The sequence below is a fragment of the Scyliorhinus canicula genome, chromosome 5 (assembly GCF_902713615.1).
Source record: "Scyliorhinus canicula chromosome 5, sScyCan1.1, whole genome shotgun sequence".
Taxonomy (NCBI): Eukaryota; Metazoa; Chordata; class Chondrichthyes; order Carcharhiniformes; family Scyliorhinidae; genus Scyliorhinus; species Scyliorhinus canicula.
In genome coordinates, this window is record NC_052150.1 from 96,945,374 (window position 1) to 96,961,766 (window position 16,393).

General features: G+C 44.0%; 1 protein-coding gene across 2 annotated transcripts in view; it reads right to left on the reverse strand.

Annotated features, from left to right (window-relative positions):
* LOC119966149 (dynein heavy chain 11, axonemal-like) overlaps positions 1-16,393 on the reverse strand; it is a 622,669-nt gene that overhangs the window by 353,949 nt on the left and 252,327 nt on the right. For both annotated transcript variants that reach the window (XM_038797431.1, XM_038797432.1), the window contains 6 exons: positions 12,541-12,697; positions 12,153-12,298; positions 11,946-12,062; positions 7,822-7,960; positions 6,143-6,235; positions 4,182-4,376 (listed from right to left, as the gene is read on the reverse strand). In XM_038797431.1, the coding sequence (XP_038653359.1) occupies positions 4,182-4,376; positions 6,143-6,235; positions 7,822-7,960; positions 11,946-12,062; positions 12,153-12,298; positions 12,541-12,697 (847 nt within the window). The remainder of the gene's footprint in view (positions 1-4,181; positions 4,377-6,142; positions 6,236-7,821; positions 7,961-11,945; positions 12,063-12,152; positions 12,299-12,540; positions 12,698-16,393) is intronic.

Here is a 16,393-nt window from a genome sequence, read left to right on the forward strand (position 1 = left end):
CCAGAGATCTGAGACCTCAACCTCAATGTGGAATGGGCCCTTGAAATTGCGGGGTTTTCCAAGGAGAGGGCAGTCACTGATGGTGAGGTTGGCCTGCGCCACAGAGGTGAGGATCCACTGCCCCTACACCCAGATGACCTGTCTCAAGCGAGCTGTTCATGTCAAGACAAAATGATCCTTCCCTTCACTGACCATATGTCCGTTCTCTTGCAGGGTCTCCATCTGATGAGGCTGGACGAGTTGCTCCCCAACTACCCCCCCCCCCCCCCCCCCCCAAGAGAACACCTTGGAGAAGAGCTCCGAGGAGACCACTATTGAGGCATCACAGCTGTCACCCCTACCTTCCACCAACACAGAGACACACACCTCGGTGGGTGCCATTAATGGACAGGCTTCTGGGAGCACAAACTGGTGAGCACACACAGCTGGTGATGTACATCAGGTTGAGTCACAAAGATCCAAGGGAGACAGCAGTCGGAGGTATGCTGGATCCCAGGACTCAGCTGGGTCCCTGTCAGATGCCGAATCTCTGGATAAGGTTATCCCAGAGATGATGCAGATGACAGGACATAGCTGTGAGATTCAGGAGGGGATGTCAATGACATTCCAGCGACTGCATAGCTGTTTGGAGGAGTCTCAAAGGTTTTGAGCTGCACCACGACAATCCGTAGCACTGAGGCCAACACTGATAGGGTGGCGACTGCAGTGGAAAACCTGGAGCATGTCTGCATTTTGAGTGATGGTGTCCAAGGCATGGCTCAGTCTGTGACGACCATGGCTGAGGGCCTCGACATCAGGTTCCAGTTGCTGAGGGACGTGTCTCAGATACAGGTGGACATTGCTGAGGCATTGTAGAGCATGGACTAGTCAATGAGGACCATTGCTGAGGTCGTTGGAACCATGGTATAGACGATGGGGGCGCCAGCTTTAACAGAGCTAGATGATTCAAAGGCCGCTAGGACTCACTCCAGCTGCCCCCCAACCCGTGGAGACCCTAGGACCCTACGGCCACCGTCAGGGAAGAGGAAGTGCTGAAGGCCACCTGGAGCCTGCCACCAAGGAGACAATGGCAGTCTCCAGTTCTTCCGAATTCTCCGTCCCGACTCCGATGCATCTCAAGGGCAGCAGCAGAACAGGGTGGCACGGTGACACCGTTAAGTCATCCAGAGCCCTCTGGCTCCATGCCCTCCAGAGGACATCTGTCAAGGGCATCAAAGGCCAAAGTGCATGGAGAGCAGCAGGCTGCCTCCACTTCTCATGTGCATCCTGGGGACACACCTAGACGTAGCGCAAGACCATGAGTGAGGAGCACTGGGTGGTTCACTATCTGTAGTTAGGGTGAATGGAAATGTAAAATATTCATTATTAAACCATGTGACACCTGAATCATGTGCAGCCTCTGTCACATTAATCTTACAGCGGGCATGCCTGCACCCCCACCACCTGTTGCCCTCCACTTTCCCCCACCCCACCTCCTGGGCACAGTGATCCATGATCAAACGCCCCCAATGCAGACCTTGTTCAGGGGATGTGCGCTGTCGGCAGAAAGACAGGAGTCAGACTTTTGCAGAAACTGAGGAGCACCAGAGCTTTCCTTACAGAAAGTTATTGTCACTCTCCTGCCTTGTATAGTGACCGGTGACAGTGTCACAACAGGCCCATCACCCTGGACTGATGCCACACATACCCTTCATACTCTTGGAGGGTGGAACAATGTGGTTGGGGAGGGGGGGGGGGGGTTGTGGGAAAATGGGGAGGGGAAAGGAGAGGGAAATGGGAGGGGGGGTTGACCAGATGGACATAGCCTCATCCTACGAGGATCTGGAGACACGGAGGGCCTCCCTAGCCCTCCAGGCATGTTGGAGCCTTGCCGACACCGCCTGTCCTCCATCCTCCGGTTCCTCCTTGGGCTCGTCCTCCAGCCCGTCCTGGTCTGCCTCCTCCTCTTCAGACAAGGCCGCGTGACCTTCCTCTTCCTCCTCCAGCATGTCACCCTGCTGCTGTGCCAGATTGTAGAGGGCACAGCACACCACCACAAAGCGGGAAATCCCCGGGGGGAGGGGGTGCGCTGGATCTCATTGTACAGGGTCTCCACATCGGTCTGGTACCTCTGCACCGGCATCATTATCATCACCTCATCTGGTATCCCTTGTCCCCTAAGAGCCAACCTGTCATCCTGGGTCGGTTCTTGAAGACATTGTGGATCGCAGAGTGCACTAGAATGTAGCTATCATGCACACTCCCTGGCTAACAGGCACAAACGTGCATGATATGGAGGCGGTGGTCGCACATGATCTGAACCCCTTCCTGTTACTATAGGGCACTACCTGATGCCCCGTAAACGCAGGTCGACGTACATACGATCAATGGCCCCCTGGACCTGGGGCATCCTGGCGATGGCAGAAAATATTGTGGCCCAAGCATTTTGGTGGGCCTGGTCCAGATCAACGGTGATGAAGTTTGATGTCCGGGCAAACAAATAATCTGTCACCTCCCGGATGCAACTGTGGGCTACAGATTGTGAAGTGCCGCACAAGCCCCTGCTCCAGCCCTGGAATGAACCAGTGACGTAAAAGCTGAAGGCATCGGGGACCGTCACAGCCTTCGGGAGATAGTGTCCTCCTCCACAGGATGCCAATCCGTGAGGACGTGGCACAGGTGCCGCACTGACCCTCTTCTGAGACAGAGTCTTCTGCAGCACATGCTCTCTGTCAGCTCATCGAATGAGCAACAATGCCTGTACTCCTTAGGCCATCGCTGGCCTCCCCTTCTGAGTCCCTCCTCAGCTTGATGGCCGCCTCGGCTGCCAGCAGAAATGTGACGGCAGCCACTGCAGGATCGACACGAGCAACTATTTTTGTACCTGTACGAAATTGGAGGAAATAGACCAACAATCAGTTAGAGTTTCCATCCCAGGAACCTCAAACCCCCCCAAGCCTCCCCTACTCTAGCGTGACCGGCTTTCTTTGAGTGCCATCAAGTGAGCCAGTTGTCCTGGCAAACCTTGTTCTGCTGACTCACGCCCAGCTACATCAGGAGCACCCAGAACTCTGCTGGGAACATTAGGGAGATCGTGCTTCCTCTGAACTGCTTCTTTTCTCAAATAAGGAGACCAAAACTGGACACAATACTCAGATGTAGTCTCACCAACCTATACAATTGTAACCCATCAACCCCTGCCCCTCGCCCCCCATTATCGTGGACCCAAATTTGAGATGCCTTCCCTCCCCCCCCCGAGCCTACATTGGTCCCCATTATCATTCTCTTTCTGATCCTAGACCCTCCCCTAAAAACCCTGAAGAGTTTTTGTTAGTTTCCATGACCTTTTGATTATCCCAACCTCAGAATGGACCTGCCTCCCGACCGAATCAACCTCCCCATGTACGTGTGAATGTCCCCTCTGCCAAATACCAGTGTGTTGGATCCACATGTGGGCAGTACTGACTCTGCCATTTAAGCCTCTCAATTTTGTTCCCTTGACTGACTGTCACCACCCACACCACACCCAGGACGCCAAGCTCATTCCGACTTCAATCCGCCAAGCCCCCGATCCTACAATCGGTTCTCTCTTGGATCGCCTCTCTTGTGCCGCAGAGTTCAGCAAAGAAAACTGCTCACCTCAGACAAAACTGCAAGCCACATTTTAAAAATTGTGAACTGGGCATCACAAAATTCCTGTGCACCACTGACTTAATCTTGAAGGTAGGACATGATCACAAAATATTTAAATATTGAGTATTCATGGAATACTGGATGGCATGAGGTCTGTCACTGCCACACTGCTGACTTAATCACTGCATCTTAAAGTGCCACTGGGAAATTTCAGCTCTCACCTAATTAAGTCACCCCACCCATTCATGTTTCCTGTCTTATAGACCCTATAAAATCCAACTCTTTCTAACATTAAACAAAAACATTAACACAGAAATAAATAGTCACTGACAGCTTTCTTGTGCTTTGCAGTCATTTCTCCTGCATTACTAAACAGCACCTGATTTTTCAAAAAAGGTAGAAATTAACCTCTTATTCATTTGTATGCAAACACTAATATCCGAGGAAAATTGTGACTTGGCAGACAGATTTAGCATGGCACGATTCACCAATCGATCTGTGTAATTTTCCTAGTTCAACCAAAGAAAGGGTTCAAAAAGTTGTTTTTATTAAGACAAAATATTTCAGACCTTAAGAATAAAACTTTCTTCATGCTGTAAGCTGAGTTCCAGAGTGGACTGCCGAACCATCTGTTCAAATTCCTGGTCTCGCTTTCTAGGAACATCCAGGGCAGGAAACAGGTCACCAATCAGTCCCATAAAAATGGGCACATCATCTGTCACAATCTTTGGTAAATTGAAATCCCTTAAAGCACGCATTAACACCTTGGAAAAGAAATAACTTGTTACAAAATAATTATGTCATTTTCATCACAGTGATACAAGAAAAAGAGAAGACCCAACATTTGTGCTGGAAGTTATGCTGGAGAGCTGGGTTAATTCTGGTTAAATGTGGCAGAGGTTTATTCCCTGTGTACTCTGGCAGTTCCCTACTTATCCTTTCCACTTCCAAATTTCTCATCGAAGAGATGAGTTAACAGAGGACATAGCAACTATTGCCTAAACAAAGGCAGATTTATTAATATACAATGGGTGGCAGAGAGAGTATTTACATCTTAGAGGGCCAAATATCCAATGCCATCTATAGCATGAGCAGGTTGTGTGTTTGCATATTTCCATATCTCTCTATGTAGACATATGTATATACTATATATTATATATTATTTTAAATTATATATGTTGCATTATTCACCCTGGGGTAACACGGACTGCAACTGGATGCAGTTGTACTTGAAAATTGACACCAAACCTTGATGTTAGTTCAATACGTTTTATTGAACTTCTTGAGCAGTGCACACAGTTTGCTGTGGGTGGACACTGGCATATACACCTTGTCTAACTGGCATATACAACTGTCACTACAGTTGTCGCCAGTGGAAAAAGGCAGAGTGCTGATGCCTCATGTGTTTTATAGTGGGAAACCACCCTCTAGTGTTCTGCCTGGTGATTGGTTGTGTTCCGTCCTATGTGTTGATTGGCTGTACTGGGTGTTCTGTCACAGCCTGCCCGTATCTCATTATGTGCATGAGTGCAGATCATGACAATATATTTTTACTAATAATTCAAACCGGCCTAGTAGGTTATGGGGACTCTATTCTGCATACCTTAAGAATAAAGGTTTCTTCATGCAGTAGGCTGAATTCCCGAGAGGACTGCTTAGCCATCTGTTCAAATTCCTGGTCTCGCTTTCGAGGAGTATCCTCGCGTGAAAGGAAGCCAGAGAGCCCCAAAAATTATTTAGGTGACCCATAACCTGTATCAGCTAGGGTCAGGGCCACAACCTTACAACTGACATTAGCCCTGCCCTACTGTAGTTCTGCTGGTGTAACAATCCAGGCTACTTGTTTTATTTAAATATCATGGGCGTCAGAAAAATAAAGAACAATTTTCCACTGGAGTAATTTTCTTTCAGTATGTGAAGTTGCATAAAGATTTGAGCACCTCTGCAGAATTACTTGCTCATGCCTATTCAGCCTCATTCATGCGAGAAGCTGACGTGGCAGCAGCATTTTATTTTTGGACACAGCGTATGGAATCTTGTTTTCAATTAAAGAAAATGACCTTTAAACCTTTTTGGCCGATTGACCTTGGATAGAAGGCAGCAGTACATTTGAGGTAAAGTATAAATTTGTGTGTAATGATTAGACAAAGTTAAATTACATAGGTCAAGTCTATCAGTTGGATTATGAATGCCAATTAAATTGTGAATAAACATAGGGCAAGGAGAGAACAGTAGAGAAATGGAGGGCAAGATAAAATGGAGCAAGTATATGTGAAGTGTTTACTTTTTTGTACAAGACTGTGTTTTAAATGCAATATTTAACTTTGGGTTAATATTAGAGTAATAAAGGTAACCTTTATGCTTGAATAACTTAACGACAAAATTGTTTGTTTCCAAATCACAGTACATGAACTAGAAATCACAAAAGCCTGCCAACCCAATAAGATTGCAATTTCTCTGAACTTGTTGGCTGATTTAGAATTTAAAATAGGCTGAATGTGGCTGCATGACTTATTAATTTTTGAATTACCTGATCTTCTGGTCTATTCTTGTCACCTCTCTTAAGGGAACCAGCAACAACTAAAACAGATTTGACTGCACGAAGACCCCAGTCGTAATGGTCCTTAACAGGGAACAAAGTGAATCTTATGAGCAAGCAACAGCAACAAATTGTCTTTTTTCTTTGTGATTGTTGTGCATTTCTAAAACATACTGCAGCAAACAAAAAGCGAAAAATAAAGAGGTGGTAAACTTTAATTTTTGTCCAGCAGTGAAGCATGACTCACTGTGCCAGCTTCCACTGCCACCCCCTCCCTCACCAGTCTGAGACTGAACACCTCAGTTTTACACAGAATTTCCTGAAATGACCTACTGAGAGTCCAGGGAATTCACATGCTGAAAAGCAAGCGAGTCCCATATTAAACTGGTGAATTTGTGGTTGAAGGGCAAGAGCTGAAGCGTTCATGTTTCAAGGATATAATGTACAGATAACTCTGAACTCTCTTTCCCTCAACTGGAAATCACCTCAGCAAATTGCTCTGATAGCGGGGCTGCAATTTGGTCCTCAAAATATGGACAAATCATGGACTTCAACACTACGAGGATACAGCAAAAGGAAAACAAAGGTTCCAATGTATTGTATCACTCAGTTACCCATCACAATTTTTTTTAAAAATGCACATTGAATATGAGCTTGATGTCACATTATTCTATAATTCTCTGGAAACCCAAAAAGGAATTTCTCAAGGGAGACGGTATTGTTCTCTCAAAGTTAAAACAGCAATGTAGTCTTACTGGGTTATCTTATGCTTTTCCACACCACTGGCAATTATTTTTCTCTACCACTCATGCAGTCTTTTTCCACTGATGATTAGTTTATACCTAAAATACCGAAGCATACTTCAGGGACATAGCAAATAACACTGCCAGACTGAGGTCTTTTGTTGCTGGAATTCTGGTTTTAAATGCTTGCTGACAAGGCTGACATTTTAGTTCTATATAATTATCAGGATGGTGGGCGGTTAGTACTAATGGAAATCTTTTCCCTTTTTGGAATTTTTAATCTTCATCTAATTTCCTGTTTATAATACATGACATCATGAGTACCGACAGCTTCATTGTGGGCAATGAAAGCATGCAGTTGCCATGACATTTTCTCACTCTCTTTCATTATTCTGGGCGATGTTATACAGAAAACAAATGTGACGACCTCTGGTCACGCACGTATTTTAAATAAATCAATTGTTTCAAAACACGATACGGTGTCAGTTGACCTTTAAAATATCTTGATTTAACCTACAATGGCTGCTGACAGGATATACCACTATTAATACGTACAGACTTAGGTCAAAACTTGCTTCTGACACATTCCCACACTGACATCGTAATTTCAGAAGTGCGGTGAAGCCCCTTTTATCAGATTTGTTACACTATGGATGAAAGATTCCTGACCTAAATATGCATCAGATGTATATGGTTTCACATTAAAATGTGGTACGATAAAGAAGTAATTTTCAGACTCTCTAACGTCAGCAGGATACCTCATCAACTGGAACAGATCGGAAACTCTGGTATACATTGCAGACGATTTTCTAACATGCGTGCCGTGTCAAATTCAGAGCGTTTTCACACAAAATATTGAATTTCAGATTTTGTAAGCAAACAATGATTGTGAAAAACAGTATCAGCCAAAGAATTTTTTTCAAAAACCTGTTTTGAAAGCAGCTCTTTACAAAGACTATATAAAGTGATGAACTTCCTGGCCAGCAATTTGGCATCTAAAAACCCTTCAGCAACCAGCATAATCTCGCAAATCAGTTCAATATCAGGGACGACCATAGCACAAGGCCTAAAAAGAAGCAAGATACACGAGACAAAGTTAATAGCAAGTCCACTGTACACACGAACAGTCAACTGGAACCATGGAATTTGTACATATTGCAAATATATCCATGCACTATCTCAGTAAGCCATTTATACATGAGTCATTTACTCAGTTGCTGCATGTTTACTTTATGCTATGCACTTTATTTCAATACAGTATCAACTTCGCACTTGTTAGATATACAGTGGACAAGATTCTCTGGCCTCCCTGCAGCGTGATTTTCAGTGGTCCACCATTGGCCAGCGGCAGGTTCCTCTGTTCCTGGCGCTCTCAATGGGATTTCCCATTTAATCCACCCCATACCGCCGGGAAACCCACCGCAGGGGTATGTCATCGGCAGGACCCGAAGATCCAGCCAGCATGAAAAGCCGGAAGAACTCACCCATAGTGTTCTAAAAGTGGATTTGATGCACTTTCTATAAAAAGGACACAGAATCACTGAAGAAAGTTGAATTTCTTATTTTTACAAGAATGGTATCAGACCTGACATATTATTTGCAACAATTGATGGGGTTTTTCTTCCCTAAAAAATATAAGAATTAGGATGCGCTGATTGAGATCTTTACCATTTGAGATCTTTAGGGTAGGTAAAGAGAGAATTCCGCTGGGTTTCTCTTTTCCCTGACAGCAAACCCTGACCCACGGGTTTCTGAGCGGCGCGGGGTGCTTCAGTGGGAATTCCCATTGACAAGCAGTGGGAAGAAAGAATCCTGCCACCAGCGAATGGCGCACCATCGAGAAACACGCGGCTGGGGGACCAGAGAAACCCGCCCAATATTTCCAATTGTGAGTCAATCTGAAATTAGAGCCATAAATACAAGAAAAACTAACAGGGGAATAAGGAGAAATAACTTGGAAAATGGATAGAATGCGTAACCCGCTGCCACAGCAAATGGTCAACGCAAACAGATTAAGTTTTTATCAGAAGGAAGTTAGACGAGTATATGAGATGAAAGGAATACAAAGATACGCTGAAAAACTGAGATGAGACAGATCGAATGGGAGGAGACCCATGTTGGGTATAAACACCAACAAAGAGTAGTTGGGCCGACCAGCAAGTTTCTGTGTTGTCTATCTAATTGATTCTATAGCAAGTTTTTGTGTTGTGTATCTAATTAATTCTATACAATGGGCGGGATTTACCACCCACTCCACCATGTGTTTTTCGATATCTACCGGTCCCGCCATTGTCAACAGGATTTTGCGCTGACAGTACCCCTCTTCACCGGGAAACGCCGGCGTGGGACCAGAATTTCCCACCGGCGTGAGTAGCCGGTAAATCCTACCCCGTATTTACTAAAGTAACCATTATTAACATATAATAGCATTCAATGTGCTAAAGTGAGTTTCAAAATGCCTAATTTCTGTGGCATTGCCATTCAGTCTGCAGTAAATGATTTGTTGGCAGGCAGGCTGCTGACACTGGAAGGCCAATGGGAGGATGTCCAGTACCCGGATATCTGTAGCCTCACTGGCCAATCTGGGGGCTGCTATGTAAAGATAGAGACAAGTCTCTATCTTTAGAGTTTCTACAGGGCAGAAGGAGACCATTCAGCCCTTCGAGTCTACACCAACCCTCTGAAAGAGCACCCTACATTGGCCTACTCCCCTGCCCTATCCCTGTATACCCATAACCCCACCTAACCTGCACATAATTTGGACACTAGGGGCAATTTAGCATGGCCAATCCACCTAAACTGCACATCTTTGGACTGTGGGAGGAAACCAGAGCACCCAGACGAAAGTCACGCAGACACAGGGAGAATGTGCAAACTCCACACAGTTAGCCAAGGCTGGAATTGAACCCGGGTGCTTGCTCTATGAGGCAGACGTGCTAACCACTGTGCCACGATGACACTCCCAGTGAAGGCATGTTTACTTTTTTAAAACGCCACAGCTGCCTGGCCGCAATCTGTGAAGGGCAAACGCTCAGGGGATGTCTAGTAGTCGCAGCTGTGGCTTGCTGACCATTATGGGTCTGTGATACCCACAAATGCGCATTCCCCCCACATTGAGCCTACCATGTTCGCCTGGAATAAATTTAACTGATTCAACCCCAAGGAACCCCCATTTAGTAGGGCTCGGAGTTGGGATCATGGCAGGAATCTAGCCTCGAGGTCAACGGCACCAAATTGCTCACCACCCTCCTCTGGTCTGGACACCGAACCCTTTTAAAAATCCTGGCTATTAAATTAGCGGTAGGAGTTCCCATTACCGAATTTGTCCTCGCGTGGTTTACCTTTAATTAGCAGTGCATGGAAGCCAGAACATGATCTAGCACAAATCTATTTTTGTCATGCTCACAAGTTAGAGATTTACATGGGATCATAATATATACAGGCAAACCAGTGGCAAATTAATTGAAACAAAACACTTATTTTAATGTAGGCAGAAAACTACAGCTACAAATGAATGCCGCACTGCAGATTTCCAACTGTGGAAGAACTGTTATCATTCTGGGCCAGTTGACAGTCAGGCCTGGCTGGGGAGTTGGAGCTGATCCAGAGGATCCAAGCATCATATGGACAGTGGGCTACAGTATTTGTAGAGTTAATGGCAGTGCAACTGCAGCAGGCATAATCCCTGTTCATCTGATGTGAAAACCTTACAGTCAGAATACAGAGAGGATGGTCCTTCCGCCAATCAGAGAGGTGAAAGGCCAGTGACTAATGCAATGCATCAACAATTAATACTCAATATATAATTTTTAGCAATGTTAATGCACTGGAAAGGTCTTTCTGTTCAGAGTCACAAAACGCAATGCTCAAAGGGAATAATTCTCACTTTGATTAACAGAGAATCAGCTACCCATTTCACAGCTCTCCCGGTGAAATGGAAATCAGAAGTGTTTTATAACGAGGGGCTGATCCGATATCACCTCTGATACACTATCACTGGAAGACAAAATTACCTCCCAAAGTGCATGGTTTGCATTAAAAGCAGGTTATATTTTGGACACAAAGATTATATCTATTTTTGTTAAAGCAGCTTTTACTTGATGCATTTAGTGTTTTGGTGTCCAATATTTCTATCAAAGGATATTGGGCTGGATTGAACACAGCGCACTGCAGTAAAAACATAGTGGCTGGGATCACTTAATCATGGGAGGGGTCCCACGTTAATATCCAGCTGCGGCAAAACCTCCACTGATTAAGTCGGAGGGTAGAAGTGAGATTCCTAGCTGCCAGCGGCAGGATGCCAATTACGCTCATTAATGAGCCAATGAACACCTGTTATCCCTAAGCCCATTGCAGTTTTCCCTCAGTCTCAGCAGGCTGCCAGAAAACCTTGACGGGTTTGCCAGCGGCCTCTCGGGTACTCTACAAATATTGTAGTCCACTGTCACTTGGTGCTTGGCCCTTTCTTGGACCTTCCCCCAGGCCTGATCTGCCAATTGACCCAGGAGGGGATCTTCAATTTCCGGTTGTTCCATAGCTAGAAAGCTGCAGCCAATACAGCGCTCACTTGGAGCCAGTGAATTAGCCACTTGCTGACTAATTCAAAGAATGTTTCTTTTTTAACTAACCAAACAAGGGACTCAGCATAGATGGGAGTGTAAACTGTTGAAAGCCACCCCCCGCCCTTGATTCTGTTGATTCTGTTGGTGGCATGAGGAGCTGCTAGCCTCTGGTTGGCTGGCAGCTGTCGGTGGGCAGGACCTCCGGCACCAGGAATCTCAATCGGGGGAAGACCAGACCGTGGCCATTTAAATGCATGTTGGATCTGTCCCACAAACTCATGGGGATTCCCGGACAGTTCTCCGATCATTGGGAGAGACCCCTATCGGCCTGACAGAATATGGGCCAGTTTTTAAAATGTATCAGACAGTAATGTTATTGGGTGGATTCCTTCAGGATAGCACGTCCAATGGAGATCTCAGTGATCTTGTCATAGTACTTAAGAGTTGATATCTGTATCAGCAGTACTCAAAAGAGCTATTTTCACTTGCCTGAAAAGTGCTTTAAGATTTTCTGGCAGCTCTGTTCGACCAGCATAACCGGGATTCATTGTTATAAATATGCCAATAGCAGGTTTCAAAGAAATCTCTTCCCCAAGAAAGACAAATCTGCAAACAATAAATAAGATAAACTGTCTAAATTAGTGTTAATTATTAAATGATGACAACAAAACTATTCTTTACTTCTTTTGAGTTCACCTCTTTTTCTTGTTTTTAATGGCATCTTGTATTGTTTTGACCTGCACTGCAACAACTGATAAAACTTCAATGGAGATCCGATTAAACTCATCAAAGCAGCCCCAAGCACCAGTCTGTGCCAAACCTTTGTAGATATTTCCTATGGACTGGACAAAGCAAAAGTTGAATTCATATACAGTAGTATGCATACCAGGTTCTGCTGACCTGCAGAAATGTTAACTCTTTCTCTGCATAGCTGCTGCCTGACCTGAGCATTTCCAGCACTCTTTGTTTTTATTTCAGATTTCACAGAATCCACAGTATTTTGCTCTTGTATTGTTGTAGTCTTCATATATTTTGTTTTATAGACATGGGTTAGACACACAATGTCAGTCACTAGCAAACATACCTTATAATCCATTTGCTCAGAACAGTTGAAGACATACACCATTACACCTAAGGCACGCCCAAGATCTTTAGTCGTCTCTGTTTTGCCTGTCCCAGCAGGACCTGCAGGTGCTCCACTCATGGTTAAGTGAAGAGACTGTGTGAGGGTAATATAGCACCTTCAAACCGAAAACATTATAATTACTTAATTTTAACAACAGCTTGAAAAGTATAATAAAGGATGCATTTTTTTACATTAGCTTTTAACAACGCCACATACAATGTTTAATTCTGAGCTTGTAAGATGTTTGACTTCTCTTTGCCTTCCTATGTTTGCTTCCTATTGTTCCCCTCAAAGAAGCTTTGCTTAAAGAACTTAACATGATATACAAAAAAGAAAAGGGGTCTTTGTCTTTATACTTTTCTTAATCTTAACTCTTTATTCCCAACCTCCCCCTCTCCTTATCACACAATATGGGCGGGATTATCCAACCCCCCCTGCCGGGTAGGAGAATGCCTGGGGGCGGCGCAAATTCTGCCCCGCCGCCGGCTGCTGTATTCTCCGGCGCTTATTTTTCGGGCAGGGTCAGGGTTCACGCCACGCCGGTTGGGGGCCGTTGGCAGTGCCCCCCCCCCCCTCCCCCTCCCCCGGGCAAGTCTCCAGGCCCCGATGGGCCGAGCGGCCGTTGGTTTTTGGCCAGTCCCGCCGGCGTGGGTTAGACATGTCCCACATGGCGGGACCTGGCAGCTAAGTCGGCTAGGGCAGTCCTCGGGTGTGGGGTGGGGGGGTCTACTTCCGGTCGGCCCAACGCCGGAGTGGTTCGCGCCGTTTTTGATGTCGGCGTTGGGCCATCGCGCCGATTCCAGAGAACCCCGCCTTATGTCTCTGTTCCTTCATTTTGATCTCATAGGTATTAGTAATTAGCACAAAAAACACAGGTGGGATAATTAGTTGGTTTTAAATGCAACGGTTTCCTTCTCAAAAACTGAAGGAAGTCAAATAATCCTCTACCTCTCTCAATCCGTTGGATTTATACCCTCTGAAGGTTATACAACACAAAACAAGAAATACAACAGGCATACGATTAGTGCACTTGACATTTTTCAACTCACATACTCATTCATACATATGTATATCTTGTCTTAGTTTTTAAAACAAACATTGATTTTATCTCAGTGAAGCATTTGAATTTTGTCATTTCAGACTTCGAAATAATTTGCGAAGAAACTACTGACTGAAAGTGTATATCCTGGGATTTTGAGAATTTAGACACGCTTCAAATGCATAAATTCAGCTGAATTGTTGTCAGAATCCAAACCTAGGCTTTTGAGGGAGTCTCAAAGGCAAAAACTAAGAACGTATTTTTAAAATTTCAATTAAGGGGCAATTTAGCGTGGCCAATCCACCTACGCATCTTTTTGGGGTTGTGGGGGTGAAACCCACGCAGGCACAGGGAGAATGTGCAAACTCCACACGGACTGTGACCCAGAACCGGGATCGAACCCGGTCCTCATCACCGTGAGGCAGCAGTGCTAACCACTGCGCCTCCGTGCCGCAATATCAACTAAGAAATTTAATGAAGGAATTGTAAAGCACAAGAGATAACAAAATGGACAAATTTGTGATTTCTATAGTTAATAGCCCCTTTTTTGAAGTTTACACTGACTAAACGCTTACTTCGACAATAAAAATATTTTTTACTGATAATAAAAAAGAGATGAGGGAAATTTTAGACAGCATCTTTAGCAATTTGTGGAAACCCGGTGGCTAAACTATGTGAGCAAAGTGGTGAGTTCACATAGGCAAAACTATCAATGCTACATGTAGAACACAGGAAGATATAATGCAAAACATTGGCACAAGTGAGGCAAAAAATCTGACAACAGGAAATTATGTAGCACAGACAGGAAGTGCATACAGATATAAAGTTTGTAATAGAATAAAACCAAATAATTCCTCAGAGATAAATACATGCCTTCAGTCTTCCATTAACTTATTTATTTTTAAAATTCTGTGACACTACTGATAAAATATCATGCATCTTCAAAAAATGTTTTAGGGCTATTTTTATGACAGGTATTTACTAATTTGCTAATCTACAGATGATAATCTACTGGACAGAACTGTGCCTCCAAATTCTTCATATTCACTACTGCTAGATAAAGCTATATACCAGCAGTGAAATGTTGTAAAATTATCCCTTTTATCATCACTAATCCTTTTTGAAATGTTTTTATCTGTGTTAGATCTATTTTGTATTGTCATTTTTTGCCAGGCATGTTCTAAATGGATTAAATAAAACTTTGTTTTGAAAGTAATTACACTTATAATAAGAGATTTCTCGCGAGAACATTTACTCAATAAATCATTGTGTAGACATTCTGATTACTAAATGCAGAACATGTCCATGTGCTTCCCATACATCACTGATGGCAGACTGTTTCCAGACCAATTATGAAATACAATTTTTTAGTTTCTCCCAAGGAACTCTAAACAAAATCTTCAAAAATAAATTATGAGAAAATAACTATCTGGATATCTTCAAAATTAAATATGTTCTTGAATTAGTACCAACATGTTTTCGTAATGTCTCACAAGATAAAAGATAAAATGTGAATCAAGAATTGCCGATATATTTTATAAATAAGAACCAACTGCAGCCCTATTATCAAATTGATTCTCGGGCAACACCATGGCCAGAAATATACTTCACATGTTGCTTCCTCATTGCAGGAAGAACTATCTCACATCAGTCTTTACAGTTTTCTTTCACGAATTTGGACCTTTGCCATTTGTGTAATCGTCATATTTTATTTTAAAGTCCCGCTCCAATTTATTTTCCTATCCAATTTACTCCATAGAATTCATCCTGTTCAGTACAATTTACTATTTTGCTCTGATGTTTACTTTAACACCTTTATAATCACTTACAGATTATATGTAGGAAATACGCTTCACATGACTTGTGAAAATGACTGCAGTCAGTGGCAGTTTAAGAGGTAACGGGCCCTAACGCCTTGGCTCCCCAGCGTCAGATTTGGGAGGGTACCCCAAAGATGTGCTGGTGAATCCCTCTTGGACCAGGTGAGGGTTTACCTGGCAATTGTCCAGAAGTGCTAACTTCCCCTGGACAATTGTGCTGCACTGGGAACCATCCGACAAAGTGTGTTAAATTGTTAACTTCGGATAGTTATCCCAGTTTTACAGTCATCGTTACTCTGAAATTCAGAAGAAATAAAAGCAGTGGACTAAACAGCAGGCTTGTAATGCAGAACAAGGCAGCAGCGCGGGTTCAATTCCCGTACCTGCCTCCTCGACCAGGCGCCGGAATGTGGTGACTGGGGGCTTTTCATAGTAACTTCATTGAAGCCTACTTGTGACAATAAGTGATTATTATTATTATTATTAAATCTGCCTCCCCTTAATCCTAAATCGATGACCTCTTGTTCTTCATTGCTCCACAAGAGGAAGCATCTGCCCCACGTCTAATTTATCATTAATTTTTTCATCTTATATATCTCAATTAGATTGGCACATAGTGGCAATCTGATGCTGATTGCCATTTGAGAAAAGTATAGCTCAGTAATTCCCTTGCAACAAATCTTAGAATTAGCAATGTAACAACCACTGACACTGCCATCTAGTGTTACTGTGTTATTGTCTTAGAGAGTAAGCAGTGCAATACTTGTAGGTCAGAGCAGATTTTATTGTCGCTGCAGTCAAAGAAGAAATGGAAACAGCTTGTGGTGAATCACAATCCTAGTAATTCACATATATTGTATGTGTTGTGTCTCTGTAAGCTCGGTATACGAGCAGTTGCGCAGCTCTGCCCAAAGTGGGAGATGAGGAGTTTGTACTGTGCTCTACCCTTGGC